This window comes from Kogia breviceps, chromosome 11 (genome assembly GCF_026419965.1).
Source record: "Kogia breviceps isolate mKogBre1 chromosome 11, mKogBre1 haplotype 1, whole genome shotgun sequence".
Taxonomy (NCBI): Eukaryota; Metazoa; Chordata; class Mammalia; order Artiodactyla; family Physeteridae; genus Kogia; species Kogia breviceps.
In genome coordinates this window covers 58,600,330-58,619,625 of record NC_081320.1, presented here as the reverse complement: position 1 = coordinate 58,619,625, position 19,296 = coordinate 58,600,330, and the positions used below count along the sequence as shown (strand labels likewise).

At 36.4% G+C, this 19,296-nt stretch overlaps 1 protein-coding gene across 1 annotated transcript in view; it reads left to right on the top strand.

Annotated features, from left to right (window-relative positions):
* ACYP2 (acylphosphatase 2) overlaps positions 1 to 19,296 on the top strand; it is a 177,600-nt gene that overhangs the window by 12,712 nt on the left and 145,592 nt on the right. Inside the window, exons 2-3 of the mRNA XM_059078961.2 lie at positions 1,798 to 1,814; positions 3,322 to 3,431. Coding sequence (XP_058934944.1) covers positions 1,798 to 1,814; positions 3,322 to 3,431 — 127 coding nt within the window. The remainder of the gene's footprint in view (positions 1 to 1,797; positions 1,815 to 3,321; positions 3,432 to 19,296) is intronic.

The window sequence follows — 19,296 nt, the reverse complement described above, 5'->3', positions numbered from 1 at the left end:
TCCTAGATGCAACCTGCAGAGTTTCTGTTTCCTGAGTCCCGGGGAGGAGCTTGACAATCTGATTTTCTAAAAACCTCTCAGGTGATGCTGGTGCCTCTGGTTCACGGACCGCTCTGAATAGCAAAGAGCTGGACCATATGTTTCCAATTTCTGTTTACTTCAGTTGCATGTGCTTTCTTTTCTTAATGCTAACATCATTTGGGGCTGTTCGCTGTTGAGAAACTCAGAGGGGAATATGCACAATAGGCCTGGACCCAAACCTTCAACTCTGCTTAGTCGGTGTCTTCTGGGATCCCCTCACTCCAGGAAAAAATGACTGCACACTTCTCCACAGTTCTGCCTGTTTTGTCTCTTCTACATGGCCTGGTTAACCTGAAGTTTCTCTTGAATTTTCTGCCCATTCCTTTTCTATCTACTGACTCATGTCTTTCCCTCCATCTATATAACAGATTACCTTTCTGGTTCTTCTTCAGATCAATACTCCCCACTCATCCTTCCCTCACATTTATAGGTATCTTTTAAAATATTTTTTATAGCCCCATAAGAATTTCATTTGTGATACTATCCTGTCTTTGTTGCTCCACTATTCTTTTTTTCTTCATATTCATTTGGTACCACAATACACTACCCTCAGGAAACAAATGATACTCCTTGTTATTATAAATCTGCTTACAAAACTACATAAAATTACCCAAACCAGTGATCTTGTCTTCTGTATCTCCTTAACCAGGCTCAACTGCTGTTTGGAGAAGCAATATCTTTTGACCTCTCTGAGATTGATTTGATCTATCCCCTGTGATTTGCTTATTTTTTTTCTAATTTTTAAAAATTGAGGTATAATTTACATTCAGTAATATTCACCCTTTTTAGTATACAGTTCAATGAGTTTTGATGAATGCATACAGTCATGTAACCACCACCACTACCAGCACAACTGAGACATAAAACAGTCCAATCACCCCCAAAATTTCCCTCGTGCTCCTTTTCGGCATCCCACTCCTTCCCACTCCCACCCTTGGCAATCACAGATCAGTTTCCTGTCCCTGTAGTTTAGCCTTTTCCAGAATGTGGAATTAAAATGTTTTATTACATTTAAACTTGAATTTAGTCCTTGTATTTAAAGAAGACATTCTATTTATTTATTTTAGGCTGCATTGGGTCTTCGTTGCTGCACATGGGCTTTCTCTAGTTGAGGCGAGCGGGGGCTACTCCTCGTTGCATTGTGCGGGCTTCTCATTGCCATGGCTTCTCTTGTTGCGGAGCATGGGCTGTAGGCGCATGGGCTGCAGTAGTTGTGGCACGCAGGCTTCAGTAGTTGTGGCTCATGGGCTTAGTTGCTCCGTGGCAAGTGGGATCTTTCCAGATCAGGGCTTGAACCCGTGTCCCCTGCATTGGCAGGTAGATTCTTAACCACTGTGCCACCAGGGAAGCCCCTAAAGAAGACATTCTAAAAGCTGAGGGTGGGTTCGTTTTATGCCAGCACACTCAACTGTTCTTGTAGTAATTATTTTGTTTTATTTAGCATTTTAAAATAGAAGGAATATGCAGTTTGGAGTTTCATTATACTTTGGTTTCAGAATATTATTCTTTTTCTCCAAAAATAACCTTCCTTTTCTCTTTTTGTTTTAAAAGAAAAGAATTTTTAAAAAACACTTTCTGAATACATTCAGATATTAAAGGTTTTGTTCATTTCATTTACTTACTATTTAATAAACTAGATGAAAGCTAAGTCAGGAAATATATATATTTTTTAAAGGTAGAAAACCTGACATTTCTTTTCATCTTTCTCTTATACAGGTGTTTGCTTCAGGATGGTAAGTCAACAATCTGTTTATTATTTTTTGCCATCTCCCTCCCACCCCCACTGTTATTTAGTCACAGAGACAGAGCAGTTATCTACTTAGTGATAATCTATTGCTAATTTCCTGTCCTTGACAGTGAATGAAGAAATATTTGTATTTCTTTCAAGCTACTGGTTGAGATTTTTATTAAGGATGTCTTTTAAAAGAAGCCTATTAAAAACATTACAGTCTTCCTAGTTTTCCGCTAATATTTCTATGAATTTTGAAAGTACCTCTCTTGGGGTGATCCAATTAAACATTTTGATTAGGTATATTTAATACACAGTGTGGGGTCTTCCACTTGTTCTGGATGGAAGAATCTCTCCAGGCAAGGGTACATATCTTGAATTGCAAAATGAGAAAAGCCCATTGTTGCATAAGGAAGTGGTTCCTAGGTTTTTGAAGTTAAAACCCCTTGCTGCCTTTTAGATATTTATTTTTAAATACTTTAAAAATATCTATTTTTAAAATATAGTACTCCTTTCCTAAAAGTTAAACGTGGCATGTATTCTCACGTACTGTTTGAGCTGGGAATCACTAGCTAAGTCTCTGTTCCTAACCTCTAAGTGTTCTAACAGGTTCCCACAAGTCAAGTCTCTGCCTTTTGAGATAGTCGTATCCCCTGGAGTTCAGATTGTCTCCTTTTTCATTATTATCTGTGAAGCCATGACATTTTCAGAACCCAGCCCTTCCAGCAATCCTAGCTGTAATCATCTTGGTTTTTGCTGCTTCATTTAGTTGGGGACGTGGAGTGTAGTGCGCGTGGTCACCCTGGCCTCCAAGCAGGAGAAGAGCATGTTTCTAAAAAAAATGCTGGTATTCTGGCTCCACAAGAATTTTAGTGTGATGTACTTAAAGTAATACAAAATAAAAATGTTTCTAGGTTTGCATGTGCTGGTAGCATAATTGAATTTGGAATCAGGAAAAGGAATTTTAAAAAACTATTACAAATAATAGGAGAAATAAATTTACTCATAGGCAATTATAACATTTGCGTGGCAAGTCCAGAGTCAACAGAAAACATTGGAATCTTTTAATCCAATACTTTATGTTGATCATAACTGGATATTTTTGCTCAGTGATTAAGAATCTTGGAGTGATCATCATTTGAAACCCAGATTGACAGTGTAATTTAGCATTAGCAGGTTGTGAGGGCAATGCAACTGAGTTTTATGGATTCCAAAACACATCATGGAAATTGTTTTCTGAAATAATTCTCACCATCAGTTTATTTTCTCATAACATGCTTGTCTTTACTGAATGTGGAATTTAGCACACACACAAAAAATACCATTTAAATGAAAGTTTTTGTAAATATAGGTATTACTATAGGTCAGCTACACAATCTTTGGCATAGACTATATTTTAAAGTAATCAGCTTTTTTTGTGACCATACCTTTTTAAATGTTAGAATCAAGTATGTTGTAAATTCAGACCTTTGATGATGGACTTCGTCTCTCTTGTTTTCTCCTGAAACCAGTACACCGAAGATGAGGCAAGGAAAATAGGGGTGGTTGGCTGGGTGAAGAATACCAGCAAAGGCACTGTGACAGGCCAAGTGCAAGGCCCCGAAGACAAAGTCAATTCCATGTAAGTCATAAGACTAATAACACACTCATGCAACTTATGAACTTATTTCAATGTTCGGTTGTACAATAAGAATAGAATTGATGGACCAAATTTAGTTTGTAGATTATCACTAAACCAACATGCTTTTAGGCAGACCAGCAAAGAAATTTTCAGAGTAGAGAGTGGAATTTCTACGTCTAGGAATGGATTTCCCAACTTGGGCAGGCCCTCAGAAAGAGCAATAGCATCACTCTCCAATCTGTAGGAAATGTGTTCTGTTCAGCCTCCTCTAATATGAGGGAAACATCCAGGGTCAAGTATTTCTTATCTGAAGTGGTTGTGACAGAAGCATAGTGCTTTAGGATGGTTCTTGAAGTTCTTAAAGAGCCTGCAAGGCAAAAAGTTGCCATTTCCTTTGTATTGTTTAAGTATCTTATTCATCTAATTGTAATTTTATTTTTACTGTCAATGAAAGTGTGTTTGATGAGCTGTATAGTTACCATAATATGAGTCCTTGCAGTGCAAAGGAGATCAGATTCAGTTATAGGGAAAAAAGTGCCTTGTGTACACAGTGTTATTTTCAAAGACGTTATCTTTTCAGCTTCCTAATTTCCACTGCTCTCTGTAGTCTTTTTTTTTTTAAATAAAAATTGCTCCTATTTATTGAGCATTTGCAACATGTTAGGCAATGTGCTAAACACTTTACATGGATTATCTCATTTAATCTTCACAACATGTCTTACAAGGTAGCTACTCGTTAATATCCAATTTATTTTATTATTTGCAATTTATCTTTGTTTTCTTTACTTAATGTTTTCAGATTTCAAGAGCAATACTTTTTTTACTTGTTGTAATAAGTGAAGTAATAAAATGTAGAGAGGTATAAAAGCAAAGTTAGTAATCGGCCCCTCCTTTCTACTTCCTTCCCCTTTATGTAACCTGAGCCAGTGGCTTTGTGAACCCTATCCAAAGCTTTCTTTTTCACTTAAAAATACTTAACTGTAAGTTTAAAATTAGGGTTTTGCGTGCTTTTACTGAAATAGAATACTTCATGCATATTTTTCTGTAACTAGTATTTTTTACTTTATGGACATTCAACAATCAAGAACTATATAAGTACCAATTCCTTATTTTTTCTAATTTCTTTATGTATAGGTACATATTTGCATTTGTGCATAAACCATACCCCAACTTGAAGAGTGGGGTCCAAAGTTCAATTTCATAAAACGTGGGGTAACAGTTAATGGAAAAATTATATTTTTCAGTAGGATGGTCACAAAATGCACAAATGAGAGGACTGTGAGACAACATTATACAGAACTAATAGTTCAATGGATGAGAAAGTGCCAGATGACTATGATATAGTTTGAGAATGGGGACCACATGGAGGATGAACGCTCATGCCAATCATGTTGTACCCTAATCCATGTTGTAGCAAGTTTTTGATTAATTTCCTTAACATAATCATATCATACATTCTGCCCATTTTTCCTTTCCAACCCTTGCACACCCTTCTTCCCTGCCATGCTGCCAGTCATCTGTGTTAGCAACCTGAGTGTGTTTCCTTCCATGTTTGTCTCCATGTTTGCCTTTACACAACACACACACAAACACTCGGGTGCACATATATTTGGGGGTTTTGTTCAATGTTTCCTTTTTTAAAAAATGGGATTGTGGTGTATGCACCTCTCTGCATCTCACTTTTATTTTATTTTACTTTTTTAAACATAAATTTATTTATTTTTGGCTGTGTTAGGTCTTTGTTGCTGCAAGCGGGCTTTCCCTAGCCCACTTTCACTGTGGCAAGCGGGGGCTACTCTTTGTTGCGGTGCGTGGTCTTCTCATTGTGGTGGCTTCTCTTGCTGCAGAGCACGGGTTCTAGGCACATGTGCTCTGTAGTTGTGGCTCGTGGGTTCCAGAGCACAGGCTCAGTAGTTGTGGCTCACGAGCTTAGTTGCTCTGCAGCATGTGGGATCTTCCCAGACCAGGGCTCAAACCCATGTCCCCTGCATTGGCAGGAGGATTCTTAACCACTGCGCCACCAGGGAAGTCCCTGCATCTCACTTTTATCATTCAAAAATACATCCAGGAAAATCCCTCGAAGTCAAATGGTGTAACACTAGTTCATTCTTTTTCATGGCTGCTTAATATTCTACAGTATAGATGTACCATTATTTATTACCTTATTGCTGGGAACTCATTTTGTTACTTTTTATTTTTTTTTCCGCAATAAGAGCAATGATGCAATAAACATTTTATTGGTGATTTTATTTTTATGAGATAGATTTCTAGGAGTGTGATTTGTTCGTTGAAGTGTCTTGCGTACTTTTAATTTAAAAATATTTGCCTGACTGCTTTTCAGAACAGCTGTAAACAATTACATTTTTTTCTATTCATCCTGTTGGCAGTTGGTACTGTTGCACTCTCATTTTTCTTTTGTCTGATTTGGTGTAGAGTGATATATAATTTTTTTTACTGTAGTTTGCATTTCTCTAATTGATAGTTAGTTGGAGCATCTTCATGCTATGTGGATTTGTTCTCATGGATTCCCTTTTCACATCCTTTACCAATTTTCTCACTGGATTGCTTGTCTCTTGCCAATTTTTAAGAGCACTTTGTATATTGGTGATGACTACTAACTCATTATCTGTTATCTCTTTTCCAAGTATTCCCCAAATCTATCATTTGCCTATTAGTTTTGTTTATGGTAGCTTTTGCAACATAAATTGTTTTTCATTTTTATAAACTTAGATATGGCTGTCTTTTCTTTCTGGTTAAAAAACAGCTTGTGTGTTGTTTCCTAGCTTTCCTTCTAACTTTTTGATGCTTTATTTATTACATTAGGCATCTACTCCATCTGGAATTTGTTTCTCATTTATAATATGAGATTGGAGACTATTTTCTACCAGATGGATGAGTTATGCCAGCACCATTTATTAAATAGTCACTCTTTCCCCATTGAATTGAGATACGTTTTTGTCATATATTAAAATCTCATATAAACTGGATTTTATTTCTGGTTTTTCTGTTCTGGTCCACTGATTGATATATCTATTCCTATACTAATACTCCATATTGATTTAATTACAGTGGCTTTATAGTATATTTTCTTTCATTATTCTTTTTCATTCACTTTTTTGCTTTCTTAGGCATTTATTTTCTCTCTAAACTTTAAGATAATTTTATCTATTTAATTAGAATAATACTTGTTTTTTTAAACTTCCCTAATTGTCTTACAAATGTTTTTTGAAAGAAGAAAACTTTCTTTTTTAAAACAGTTTTAGAGTTACAGTAGAATTGTGACAATAGTACAAAGGGTTTCCGTATACTCCTCACCCTTTCCCCATTAACATCTTACATTGGTATGATACATATGTTACAATTAATGAACCAGTATTGATGTACTGGGTATTAAGTAAAGTAAATAGTTTATTCAGATTTCCTCAGCTTTTACCTAATGTCTCTTTTCTCTTTTAGGAGCCCATATTTTACTTGCTTTTTTTTTTTTTTTCGCGATACGCGGGCCTCTCACTGTTGTGGCCTCTCCCTTTGCGGAGCGGACGTGCGGGCTCAGCGGCCATGGCTCACGGGCCTAGCCACTCTGTGGCATGTGGGATCTTCCCAGACCAGGGCACGAACCCGTGTCCCCTGTATCGGCAGGCGGACTCTCAACCACTGCGCCACCAGGGAAGCCCTTACTTGCTTTTTAATTGCACATTTTTATGATATAAGAGAATTGTTATTAAATCTTTCCATCTAAGAATATGGATATCTTTTCATTTTTTCAGATTTTAAAATTTACCCTTCAATGTGATTTTATGGTTGTCGCCATCTAAGTTTTGTGCTTTTCTTGCAGAGTTTATTCCTAAGTATTTGCCTTAGTCAGTCTGGCCTTCAGTAACAAAGCACCATATAAACTGGGTGGTTTATAAACAACAGAAATTCTCAGAGTTATGGAGGATGGAAGTGCAAGATCAGGGTGCAAGCATGGTCAGGTTCTGGTGAGGGCCCTCTTCTGGGTTGCAGACTGTTGGCTTCTCATTGTATTCTCCTGTGGCACAAAGAGAGCTAGTTAGCTCTCTGGCCTGTTCTTATAAGGACACTAATCTCATTCATGAGAGTTGTATCCTCATGATCTAATTACCTCTCAAACACCCCACCTCCAAATTCCATCACATTGGAGATGAAGCAACAAGCTATAAATTTGGGGAGGACCCAAACATTCATTCCATAACAATATTTTATTGCTTTTTTTCACAATTATGTACGGAATATTTTTCCCATTTTTGTTTCCGGGTATTTATGCTAGAATAAGGAAAGCCTAATGATTTTTGGTTATTTATCTTATATCATAGAGTTACTTTATCAAATATTCTCATTAATTGTAGTAGATTTGATTGTTTGTTGTTTTTTTTTTTTTGGTAAACTATAGTCTGTTAGATTTCTAGTATACAATTTTGTAGTTAGCCAAAATAGTGTATCTTTTATCCAGTGTTTATTTCATTTGCTAGACCTTCTCACAGCAATGTTGAATAGTAATAGCCATAGCAAGCATTCCTGTCTGGTTTCTGATTTTATTTGAAATGGCTTTATTTTTTCACCATGATGATGAAGAATGATGTTTGCTGTTGATTTTTGGTAAATAAACTTCATTACATTGAATTTCACTCTTGCATTCCTTGAATTAAGCTCTGATTGGTCACAGTGTGTTATTCTCTTGAGTCATTGCTGAATACTGCTTCCCAATGTTTTATTTAGAAATTTTGCATCTGTACTTATAAGTGATATTATGGTTTCCTTTTTTTGGGGGGGAGGAGTGTTACTGTATCAGGTTTCGGTGTTAAAATTTCTGCTGGTTCATGAAATGTATTAGGAAGTTTCCCTTTTCATGCATTCTGGAATAATTTAAATAATACTGGGATTACTGTTCTTAGGTTAGCTGAAATAAGTTATGAAATCACTTGGTCCTGGTGCTTTCTTAATGATAGGCCTTTAATCACCTTTCCAATCTGGTCTATTGTAATTGGTGTATTTGGGTTTGCCACTTGTTCCCAGATTCATTTATATTTTGCTAGGAAATTATCCAATTCTTTTTTGAAATTATTCACTTGTCCTAGGGTTTCAAATTTGTGGTTATAGATTTTATAGTTTTTAAAATCTCTTCTGTATCTGTGTTTATATCTCCTTTGAAAATTCCTAATCTTATATAGTTTTATTTTCTCCTCATTTTTCCTTAATCAGTCTTGGAAGAAATTTATCTATTTTATTGGTATATCTTAAAAAGAAGCTTTTGGATTTATTGATCATTTCTACTTTTTTGGTTTTCCATTTCCTTAATTTCAACTTTTATCTTTATTAATTCCCTCTTTTTTGTTTCTCTGCCGCTTGGTCTCTAAGTCTTCAACATGAGTGGTAGTTGCCTTTAATTTTAGTCTTTTTACATTAAAGATGGTGATTTGGTATTTACCCTAAACACATCTTTTGAGTTGTTCCATAGGTTTTGGTAAAAAGTCTTCTTTTCATTGCTTTCTGGAGAGTTTGTATTTTCATGTTTTATTTCCTCTTTGAGCAAATATCCAATGGTATTCTGTGTATGTGTTTTTTAAGCTTCCAGGTTATGTTTTTTTAGTCACCTTTTATTACTTATTTCTATTTTTATTTGATGTTGATCAGAGAATGGCGCCTAGAAGATCTCTAGTTGAAAAAATTGTTAAACTCTTTTGATGACATGATTTATTTTGGTTAGATCAATTAGGATGAGTGATCCAATTAGGATGCTTTAGGTTGCAAGAAATAGAATATCTGTTAAAAGTAGCTTAATGGGGCTTCCCTGGTGGCGCAGTGGTTGGGAGTCCGCCTACCGATGCAGGGGACACAGGTTCGTGCCCCGGTCCAGGAAGATCCCACATGCCGCGGAGCAGCTGGGCCCGTGAGCCATGGCCACTGAGCCTGCGCGTCCGGAGCCTGTGCTCCGCAACGGGAGAGGCCAAAACAGTGAGAGGCCCACGTAAAAAAAAAGTAACTTAATGAAGGGGCTGATTTTTCTCACTTTCCAAAAAACTGGGGCAAGTAGTTCCAGGGTTGGTCCAGTTGCTCCATTATATAGGGTTCTGGGGCCAGTTTCTCTGGGACCCTCCTGCCTTTCTATCTGTTCTGCTTGCCTGCAAGTCCTTCACACCCTCACAGGATCAATTCAAAGCAGAAAGAATGTGAAACTTTTTCCCTTCTCTTCTAAGAGAGGCAATTCTTAAAAGACCCTGGCAGATTGCTCTACAGGTTCCACTGGACAGAGCAAGGTCTCAAGCCTATGCCCTGGCTTCAAGTGATATTAGGGAGGTATCTGGCATTTTTAGCTTTCCTTCTAACAAGTGGGATTTGGCATCAAGAAGGAAGCGAGAGAGAGAGGAATGGCTGTTAGGGAGACACCCAATGATGTTTGCTGTAAAAGAGACCTGAAAGGAAAATATGTTCTCTTTCTGAGGCTTATGAGATTTCATATCTATCTATCTATCTATCTATCTATCTATCTATCTATCTATCTGTCTTTGAATGTGTTGATTATATTATTCCATTCCAGTATTTTTTGACAACTAAATCCATTAATTATGAAAGAGGTGTATTTTGTTTTTGTTTTTCGGGGTTTTTTTGGCCGTGCTGCACCACACCCAGCTTGTGGGATTTTCGTTTCCCGACCAGGGACTGAACCCAGACCCTCGGCAGGGAAAGCGTGGAGTCCGAACCACTGGACCGCCAGGGAATTCCCATGAAAGAGGTGTATTGAAGTCTTTCTGTATAACTGTATTTTCATCGTTATCATTGCAGTTTAATTTTTCTTTACATTTTTTGCTGTTGTGTTGTTTGATACTACAGATATATGACTTGCGTCATCTTCATAAACAGTGTCTTTTTTCATTACATAGTGTTTGTCTTTATACATTTTAATGCTTTTAAATTTAATTTCTACCTTGCTATTCCCTCTTTCTTTTAAATTTACATTTCATTGGTATTTCTATGTTTACCTTTATATTTTTATCCACTTCTGATCATTTTAAGGGTGCTTTTAATAAACAACATAGAGCTATGTTTTGTTGTTTAACACATTTTGAAAGTTTTTCCTCTTTTAATGGCAGAGTTCAATCTTTTCAAATTTAGTGTAATAATTTGGTTTGTACACTAACTTGGTTTCTTCATATTTAGTATAATAGTATTTTGTAAAAATTTTATTCTTCTATGTTACTTTACTATTATTACTTTTAGTTTTAATCATCAATACACTTTTTTTATAGTGAACTACAACACATATATAGAAAAATACACAAGATATTAATGTGCAGGTTGATGAATTAGTATAAAGCAAAGATCTTTCTCCTGCAGTATCACCTTGGATCAAGTGTCCATGGATCATATGCATGGGTCTGCTTTTCTGGATTCTCTGTTCTGTTTCATTGGTCTGTTTGTCTATCCTTGCACCACTACCATGCCATGTTAATTATTGTAGCTTTATCATAAGTCCTGGCATCCGGTAGACAAGTTATTCTAACTTACTGTTGTCAAGGTTGTGTTGGCTATTCCAGTACCTTTCATTACCATGTAGATTTTTAGATCGAGTTGTCAAGTTCCATGAAACAACCTGTTGACTTTTGACTGGGATTGCATTGAATGTAAAGATAAATTTAGGGAGAATTTATGTTATAAATGTGATAAATCTCTCATTTATTTTGTTCTTCTTGAACTCTCTCAATAGTATATTATAATTTTCTGCATAAAGGTCTTGCATATTTCCTCCCGAGGTATTTGATAGTTTTGATGCTGTTATAAATGCTATCTTCTTAAGCATTTTTCCTGTTTATTGCTAATATATAGAAAATCAATTGAGTTTTGTGTATTGCCTTATTTCCAGTGACTTTGCTAGACTTGTTGATTCTAATAATTTGCATGAAGATTCTTTTGAATTTTATTGTTTTGAATTTTATCTGAGGATAATGAGAGTTTTTTTTTCCCTTTCCTATTCTTTCACCTTTTATTTCTTTTCCTTGCTCACTACACTGATTAGGACTTTAAGTATAATATTGTGCAGAAGTAATAGTAATAATTGGCATCCATGTCTTGTTACTCATCTCAAACTTTCAACATTTTACTTTTAAATAGTATACTTGGTAAAAGTTTTTTTGTAGGTACTATTTATCAGATTATTAAAATTTCTTTCTACTTTAAAAATCACAAATGGATACTGCATCCTAACAAATACTTTTTCTATATCAATTAATATGATGATATGATTTTTCTCCTTTATTCTGTTATTGGGACAAATTATATTGATTGATATTCTAATATAATCAGTACTATATTCCTGGAATAAACTCAGATTAGTCATGACTGATTTTCCTTTTTATATATCGCTGGATATTGTTTGCTCACATTTTGTTTAAGATTCTTACATGTATGTTCACATGAGAGATGGGTCTGTAATTTTCCTTTCTTATAATGTCAAAGTCAAGTTATGTTTGTCTAGAATTTTTATAATATTGATATTATTCTGTAAATAGTAGAATTCATCACCAGTTAATTCTGGGCCTGGAGTTTTCTTTGTTCCAATGTTTTAAATTACAGATTGAATTCCTTTAACATTTATAAGACTTTTCATATTTCCTTTTCCTTTTGTCAATTTTGGTAAGTTGTATTTAAAAAAATTTTGTCCGGGCTTCCCTGGTGGCGCAGTGGTTGAGAATCCGCCTGCCGATGCAGGGGACACGGGTTCGTGCCCCAGTCTGGGACGATCCCACATGCCTCGCAGCGGCTGGGCCCGTGAGCCATGGCCGCTGAGCCTGCGCGTCCGGAGCCTGTGCTCCGCAATGGGAGAGGCCACAACAGTGAGAGGCCCGTGTACCACAAAAAAAAAAAAAAAAAAAAAAAAAAATTTGTCCATATTTTCTAAAATTTCCAATCTATTGTCATAAAATCTTATCTTTTTAATATTGCAATATGAATAGTGCTGTTGACCTTTAATTTCTGACATTAGTTGTCTGGGCTTTTTTGTTTGTTTTTTGTTTTTTTTCTCCCTAGGCCTTTATCAATCAATATTCTTAGTCTTTCAAAGAATCAACCTCTGCCTTTGTTGATCCTTTCTATATATGATGTTTCCTGTTTCATTAATTTTGTTGTTATAATTTTGCTGCAATTATTTTCTTCCTTCGATTTTCTTAGTAGTTTGCTGCTCTTTTTTTAAATTTCTTGAGATGGATGCTTAGTGAATTGATTTTTTAGCCTTTCTTTTTAAAATATATAGCATTTAAAAAGCCGGGCTTCCCTGGTGGTGCAGTGGTTGAGAATCCGCCTGCCGATGCAGGGGATACGGGTTCGTGCCCCGGTCCGGGAAGATCCCACATGCCGCGGAGCGGCTGGGCCCGTGAGCCATGGCCGCTGAGCCTGCGCATCCGGAGCCTGTGCCCCGCAACGGGAGAGGCCACAACAGTGAGAGGCCCGCATACCACAAAAAAAAAAAAAAAAAAAAAAAAGCCATAATTTGCTTTCTAAGCACTGTTTTAGCTGTATCTCATAAGTTTTTATATACAATTTAAAAAATTATTTTTTCAAGTTATATTTTAATTTTCAGTGTAATTTTCTGTTTGACCTATCAATTATGTAGAAATATATTTATTTGTTTCTAAATATATCTAGCTTTTCTAGGTATCTTTTTGTTATTGATTTCTACCTAATTACCTTATAATCAGAGAACATCCTGTATATAATTTCAATCCTTTGAAGTTTTGTTGAGACTGTTTTTATGGACCAGTATATGATCATTTTTATAAAACTTCTCTATGCCTTACAAAGAATGTATATTCTGTAATCATTGGATATAGAGTTCTATATGTTCATTAAATCAAATTTGTCACATCATATTGTCTAAAACCCATACTGGTTTTGTTTTTGACTGCTTGTCCAGTTATGATTGTGGACTTGCTTCTTTTTTCTAGTAGATTTGTCAATTTTTTATATATATCTTTTTTTTTTTTTTTTTTTTTTTTTTTTTTCGGTATGCGGGCCTCTCACTGTTGTGGCCTCTCCCGCTGCGGAGCACAGGCTCCGGACGCGCAGGCCCAGCGGCCACGGCTCACGGGCTTAGTTGCTCCGCGGCATGTGGGATCCTCCCGGACCAGGGCACGAACCCGCGTCTCCTGCATCGGCAGGCGGACTCTCAACCACTGCGCCACCAGGGAAGCCTTATATATATCTTTTGAGTCCATGTTATTTGATGCATGCAAATTTAGACCTGTTGTAGTCTCCTGGTGACTTAAGCCTTGTATCATTGTAGAGTGTTTCTATCTTTAATAATGCTTTTTGCCTTAAAGTTACTTTATCTGATATTAATAGAGTTATACAAGCTTAATTTATGAATGTGTTTGAATAGAATTATTTCCTGTTGTTTCATTTTCGATGTTTCTTTCTCATTATGTTTTATATGTGTCCATTTTAAACAGCATATAGTTGGGTTCTTTTTCTTTATGTAGTCATATAACCTTTGTTTTTAAATTAGGCTGTTTAGTTCATTTAAGCTTAATGGAATTACTGGTATATTTAGAATTAAATTTATATCTTACTGTGTTCTTTCCACTTGTTTTATCAGTTCTATGTTGTTTCCTGTTTCTAGCCTTCATTTGGATTGACTATTTTTTATTCTTCTTTTTTTTCTCTATTAGTTCAAAAGTTGTATATTCTTTTATTTCTCTTACTAGTGCTTTTCCTGGAGATACAACATACAACCATGACATATCAAAATTTGATATTAATTTAGGCCTTTATTCTTTTTTCTAACAATGCAAGATCTATAGCACCTTTATCTCCCTATTTACTTAGATGCTATTGTAGTGTATTTTAATGATCTATTTTAAAGTTCATAAGACATTATTTTTATTTTTATTTATTTATTTATTTAAATTTTATTTATTTATTTATTTTTGGCTGCATTGGGTCTTCATTGCTGCGCACGGGCTTTCTCTAGTTGCGGCGAGCAGGGGGCTCTCTTCGTTGCAGTGTGTGGGCTTCTCACTGCGGTGGCTTCTCTTGTTGCAGAGCACGGGCTCTAGGTGTGAGGGCTTCAGTAGTGTGGCGTGCAGGCTCAATAGTTGTGGCTCACGGGCTCTACAGCGCAGGCTCAGTAGTTGTGGCTCACGGGCTTAGCTGCTCCGCGGCATGTGGGATCTTCCAGGACCAGGGCTCGAACCCGTGTCCCCTGCATTGGCAGGTGGATTCTTAACCACTGCGCCACCAGGGAAGTCCAGACATTATTATTTTTTTTTTTTTGCGATACGCGGGCCTCTCACTGTTATGGCCTCTCCCGTTGCGGAGCACAGGCTTCGGACGCGCAGGCTCAGTGGCCATGGCTCACGGGCCCAGCCGCTCCGCGGCATGTGGGATCTTCCCGGACCGGGGCACGAACCCGTGTCTCCTGCATCGGCAGGCGGACTCCCAACCACTGCGCCACCAGGGAAGCCCACAGACATTATTTTTAAAAGTCAATATTTGGTGGGTTTCCTATAGATTTGCCATTCTTGTTGCTCTTTTCCCTCCTAAATTCTCTGGGCTTCTGTGTAGGAATATTTCCATTCTGCCAAAAGAATGTTCTTTAGTATTTTCTTTAATTTGGGCCTGCTGGTGATGTGTTACCTGAGAACCGTGTTTCAGTTTTTGTCTCTGTGTTTTTATTTTACCTTCATTCTTGAAAAATATCTTTGTTGTGAGTAGAATTCTAACATGCTATTTATTTTTTTCAGTTCCTTGTGGATACCATGAGAGTGTCTGGCATCCATTGCTTTGTTGTGAAGCTTGCTGTTGGTTTTACACTTTGCTTCTTTAAAGTAACTTAGCTGCATTTAAGACAGCAACAATAGTAAAATTGCCAGTTTATGATTTGCAGTAATAAATATAACATTAAGCCTGTCAGGTTTAGGTGATTTTCTCCAATAATATTTAGTTCTCTGGGTACAGATGCAGAGAAGGCAGGAGGTAGTGTTCATTCCAGAGCTGGTTGTTGCCAGCTACAAAGAGCAGAAGTGATAGAGCAGGGACTTAAGGATATTTACAAGGGTGTGAATAGAATGATGAATCCCAGAATCTAGTTTGGACAAGAAGAGAAATGAACTGGGAGGTAATTGATGGGCAGTGAGAAATGATTGCCTTATTCAGTTTTGGATCTAAGCATTTGGAACAGCTGTCAGTACTGTTTTGTTGCGCAATGCAATCCTAGAATCAGTGAAATCAATATAAAGCAAGGGATGAAATGGGGGATGTGAAACATCCCTGATGTTGCTTAACCCACTATGACTGATGATCCAGGGTAGATGGGCTCTTTCAAAAAGTGACTTTTTCTATCTGTGTCCAGTGGTTCTATAACTTAATCGGAGCATTGCTAAGTGGAAATTCCTCCAAGTGTTTGAAAGATTACTGAAATTTTGCCCATTTCTATGTTGTCATGATTTTCTTTTTCTTTCTTTTCTTTTCTTTTCTTTTCTTTTTTTTTTTTTTTTTTACTGCTTTTTACTATGGGATGGTCAAACATATACAGGACAATGAACCAACCCCATGTGTCTATTACCCAGTTTCAATAACAATATCTGACATTCTTGTTTCACATATTCCTCCAACTTTTCTTTTGTTTTTGTTATTGTTAGAGTTCTTGATGCAGATTTCCTGCATCATATTATTCACTGGTAGGTTACATTGAAAGGTACAAAACAGCCAATGTTGGACAAAATTTTGAGCTATAAAACAGCAATTTCATATTGTTCAATCTAATACTTTACTATTTTTCTCTATAAGAAACTCTATATACATATCAATCTATTTTTCTAACCCCCACAGAAGATCTACCTCCAAATGTCAAAGTGCATCTCATAACCTATCAGTTATACTTTTCCCCGGAAGCTTGTCTTCCTCCCAGTCTGGGTCTAGACCTGCTGAACAGCATTCATTCTGGTGTTTAGCCTCTTGCCCCTTTCCTGGAGCAGGTTTCTGTTTCCTCAATTACATGTTTTCATTCCCTTGATTTATTTAGTCCCTTATTTTGTTGACACATAATTCTCCATAAGCTTCCCCCAAAAAGGTGCCTGAGAGACAAATAGTTCATATCCTTCATCTGCCTACCTTCATCTGTCCTCTTACTTGATTGTTGGAGCTGTAAAATGTTATGCTGAAAATGATCTTCCACTCAGAACTTTGAAGGCATAATTCCATGACTTGCGTTGCTGTTGAGAGATTTGTTGTCATTCTCATACAAAGGTTTGGGAGCTATACCTGTTTGTTCCTCTCAGAAAACTTTTTAGATGTTCAGTTTCTCCCTCTTTTTCTGCATTTTCACAATCATCTGCCTTCATGCATGTTTTAATTTCACTTTAGATGTTGAGCTCTTGGAGGAGGAGAATTAATGTCTTCCTTTGACAATTTCTTTCTCTCTCTCTTCTTGGTTCTCCTCTTTTGAAATTTCTATGTCACCCTGATTCTCTAAGTTTCAACTTTTCTCACCTAGTCTCCAAACTTTATTTTCTGGGAAATTGCCTCAACTTCATCTTCCAACCTTCCTTTAATTTTGTTTGTTTCTGCTGCAATATTTTGATTGTTTCTACTTCATAGCACCTTGTTCTTATTATTATTTTTCCATATTTCTCTGAGGATAATGTGTTTTTCTTTTTGCTGTTTTCTTCTGCTTTTTGCGTTGTTTTTGTTTCCTCTAAGTTTTTTTTTTCCTTTCACCCCTCCTTGCCTTTTCTTTTTTTCTGTTTGTTTTGCTTCTCTCTTTCATACCCAGGCTTTCCCTACAATCATATTTTCAGTGACTTACTCATAAATATGAACAGACAGCAAAGAATAAACAGACTTTTAAAGAACTTTTCCAACATGTAATAGTAGACTTGTTGGCTTGAGGAATGGTGGTGACTGATGGAGAGCTGGCTTTTTGTTGGGGAAGCTCCAAATGCTAAATCTGTAGGTCTTGTCTTCTGCAGTCCTTGTTGCCTCCAAATCCTGAGTCTACTGTGGATTCCATGAGGTGAGCTGACTTGCTTCTCATTGTTTTTGCTTCTGCAAGTACTTGGCTTGTAACATCCTTTGTTTTTCTGTGTAGTTACTCCTCCGTCTGCTTTCCTTCTAATTTGTTGAAATTTCTTGTTCATATTATAGTTTTGTATCCAGTAGGAATGTTTTCAGCTGCAAGTTAGTAGAAAACCATACTGAAAATGGATATGACAAATAGGAGTTCATTTTTCTCAGTAACAAGAAGTCTGGAGGTAGATGGTTACTGGCCTTGGTTCAGTAGCTCAGTGATATGTGTGCCAATGTCTCTGTGATTCTCTTGGCTTTTCCCTGATGGTCAAAATAATGAAAAGTGCAGCTGCACATAATATCCACTATTAAGTCAGGAAGAAGGCAGGAAAGGATAAGGATTGTGTTGCATTTCCTGAACTTCCCAAAACAGATATCTCCTTATGTTTCACTGGCTCCTATAGAGTCATGTAGTGGCTCCTTGCTGCAAAGAAAACTGAGATATCAGTTTGACATATTGATGCCTTGAACAAAATTGGTGTTCTCTTGGCCAGGAAGAAGGGCAGAGGAATGGGTACTAGGTAGTTAATGAATGATGTCTGTTACATATTTCATATTCTGATGCTATCATTTGAATGGGGTTTCAGGTAAAAGGAAATGAACCTGCCATGTTTAATGGCACTGTAAAGATTAAGTGAGAAAATCCATGTGAAGCACTTAGCACAGTGTGTGGAACATAATGAATAATCAATAAACATTCCCTATCATGAGATGACCTAGGGTGTTCCATCTTTGCACATGTTGTTTTAGTGGCAGTTAGACTGCCCAGGTGGATGTGCCACTAGGCTCTTAGATATATGGGGCATCCCTGCAGAGAAACTGGGCTAGAGAAACAAATTTGGTTGTCATCAGTATGTGGATAGTGTTTGAAATCACGTACATGGATGAGATTACCCAGGTAGAGCTTTTGTGATGACAAGCAAGCAGGAAGCAGACACCAAGAGATTGTAAGTGAAGCTCAACAAACATTATGAATTAGGATGTCATTACAAATAAAAATATTTATACTTTAAAAAATGAATTGATTCCTCTAGAATCTACTATGTACAATATACTGTTTAAGGTACTGAATTATCAAAAAAAATTAAACTACGGTAAGTTACAGAAATGGGTTGTAAAGTCAGACCAAATGTGGTGCATTTATAGCTATATAAATATGGACTTTTTTCTTCTAGTTATTAAAAACATTTTTTTTTTAGGATTCTATGACAATAAGTCATGGAAATTAGAGCTAAATTGTCTTTAAAAACATGGATGTGGTTTCTTCCCAAGTTACTGAAATGTGGAATACAATAAGGAACATCATCATTTAGAGGTAGCCTGGCTATGACTGTAGCAGCCATGCTCTGTTCTTGCTAACAGGCCAGCAGCATCAAAGGACACATTGCAGATGTGTGTGTGTTTTCTTCCCCTTCTGTGCTTCATTTTCTCTGAAAAAATGTCTGATGGTTTTCTTTTGTAATTTGCAGTATATGATTCCAATTGTAGAGGTAAGTTCTGCCAACATTTTTTGATGTGTAGGAACCATTTTGAATTTATTGTTTTATTAAGCCTACTATTTTTTTCAAAATGAAACAAAAACTATTTTCTATTTTTGTAATCATTTAAAATTAATGTATAAAGTTATGACACTGGGAATAAACCATTGGCTATATCTACACAAAATATATTTTTCTTAAAGACTAAATGGTAATTTTGTCAAAACAAAAACCCCAGAAAACTAAAAACATTTGTATTTGGAGACAGTGAGCCAAATTCTAAAATTAAAATTCCATCTTGATTACTACAT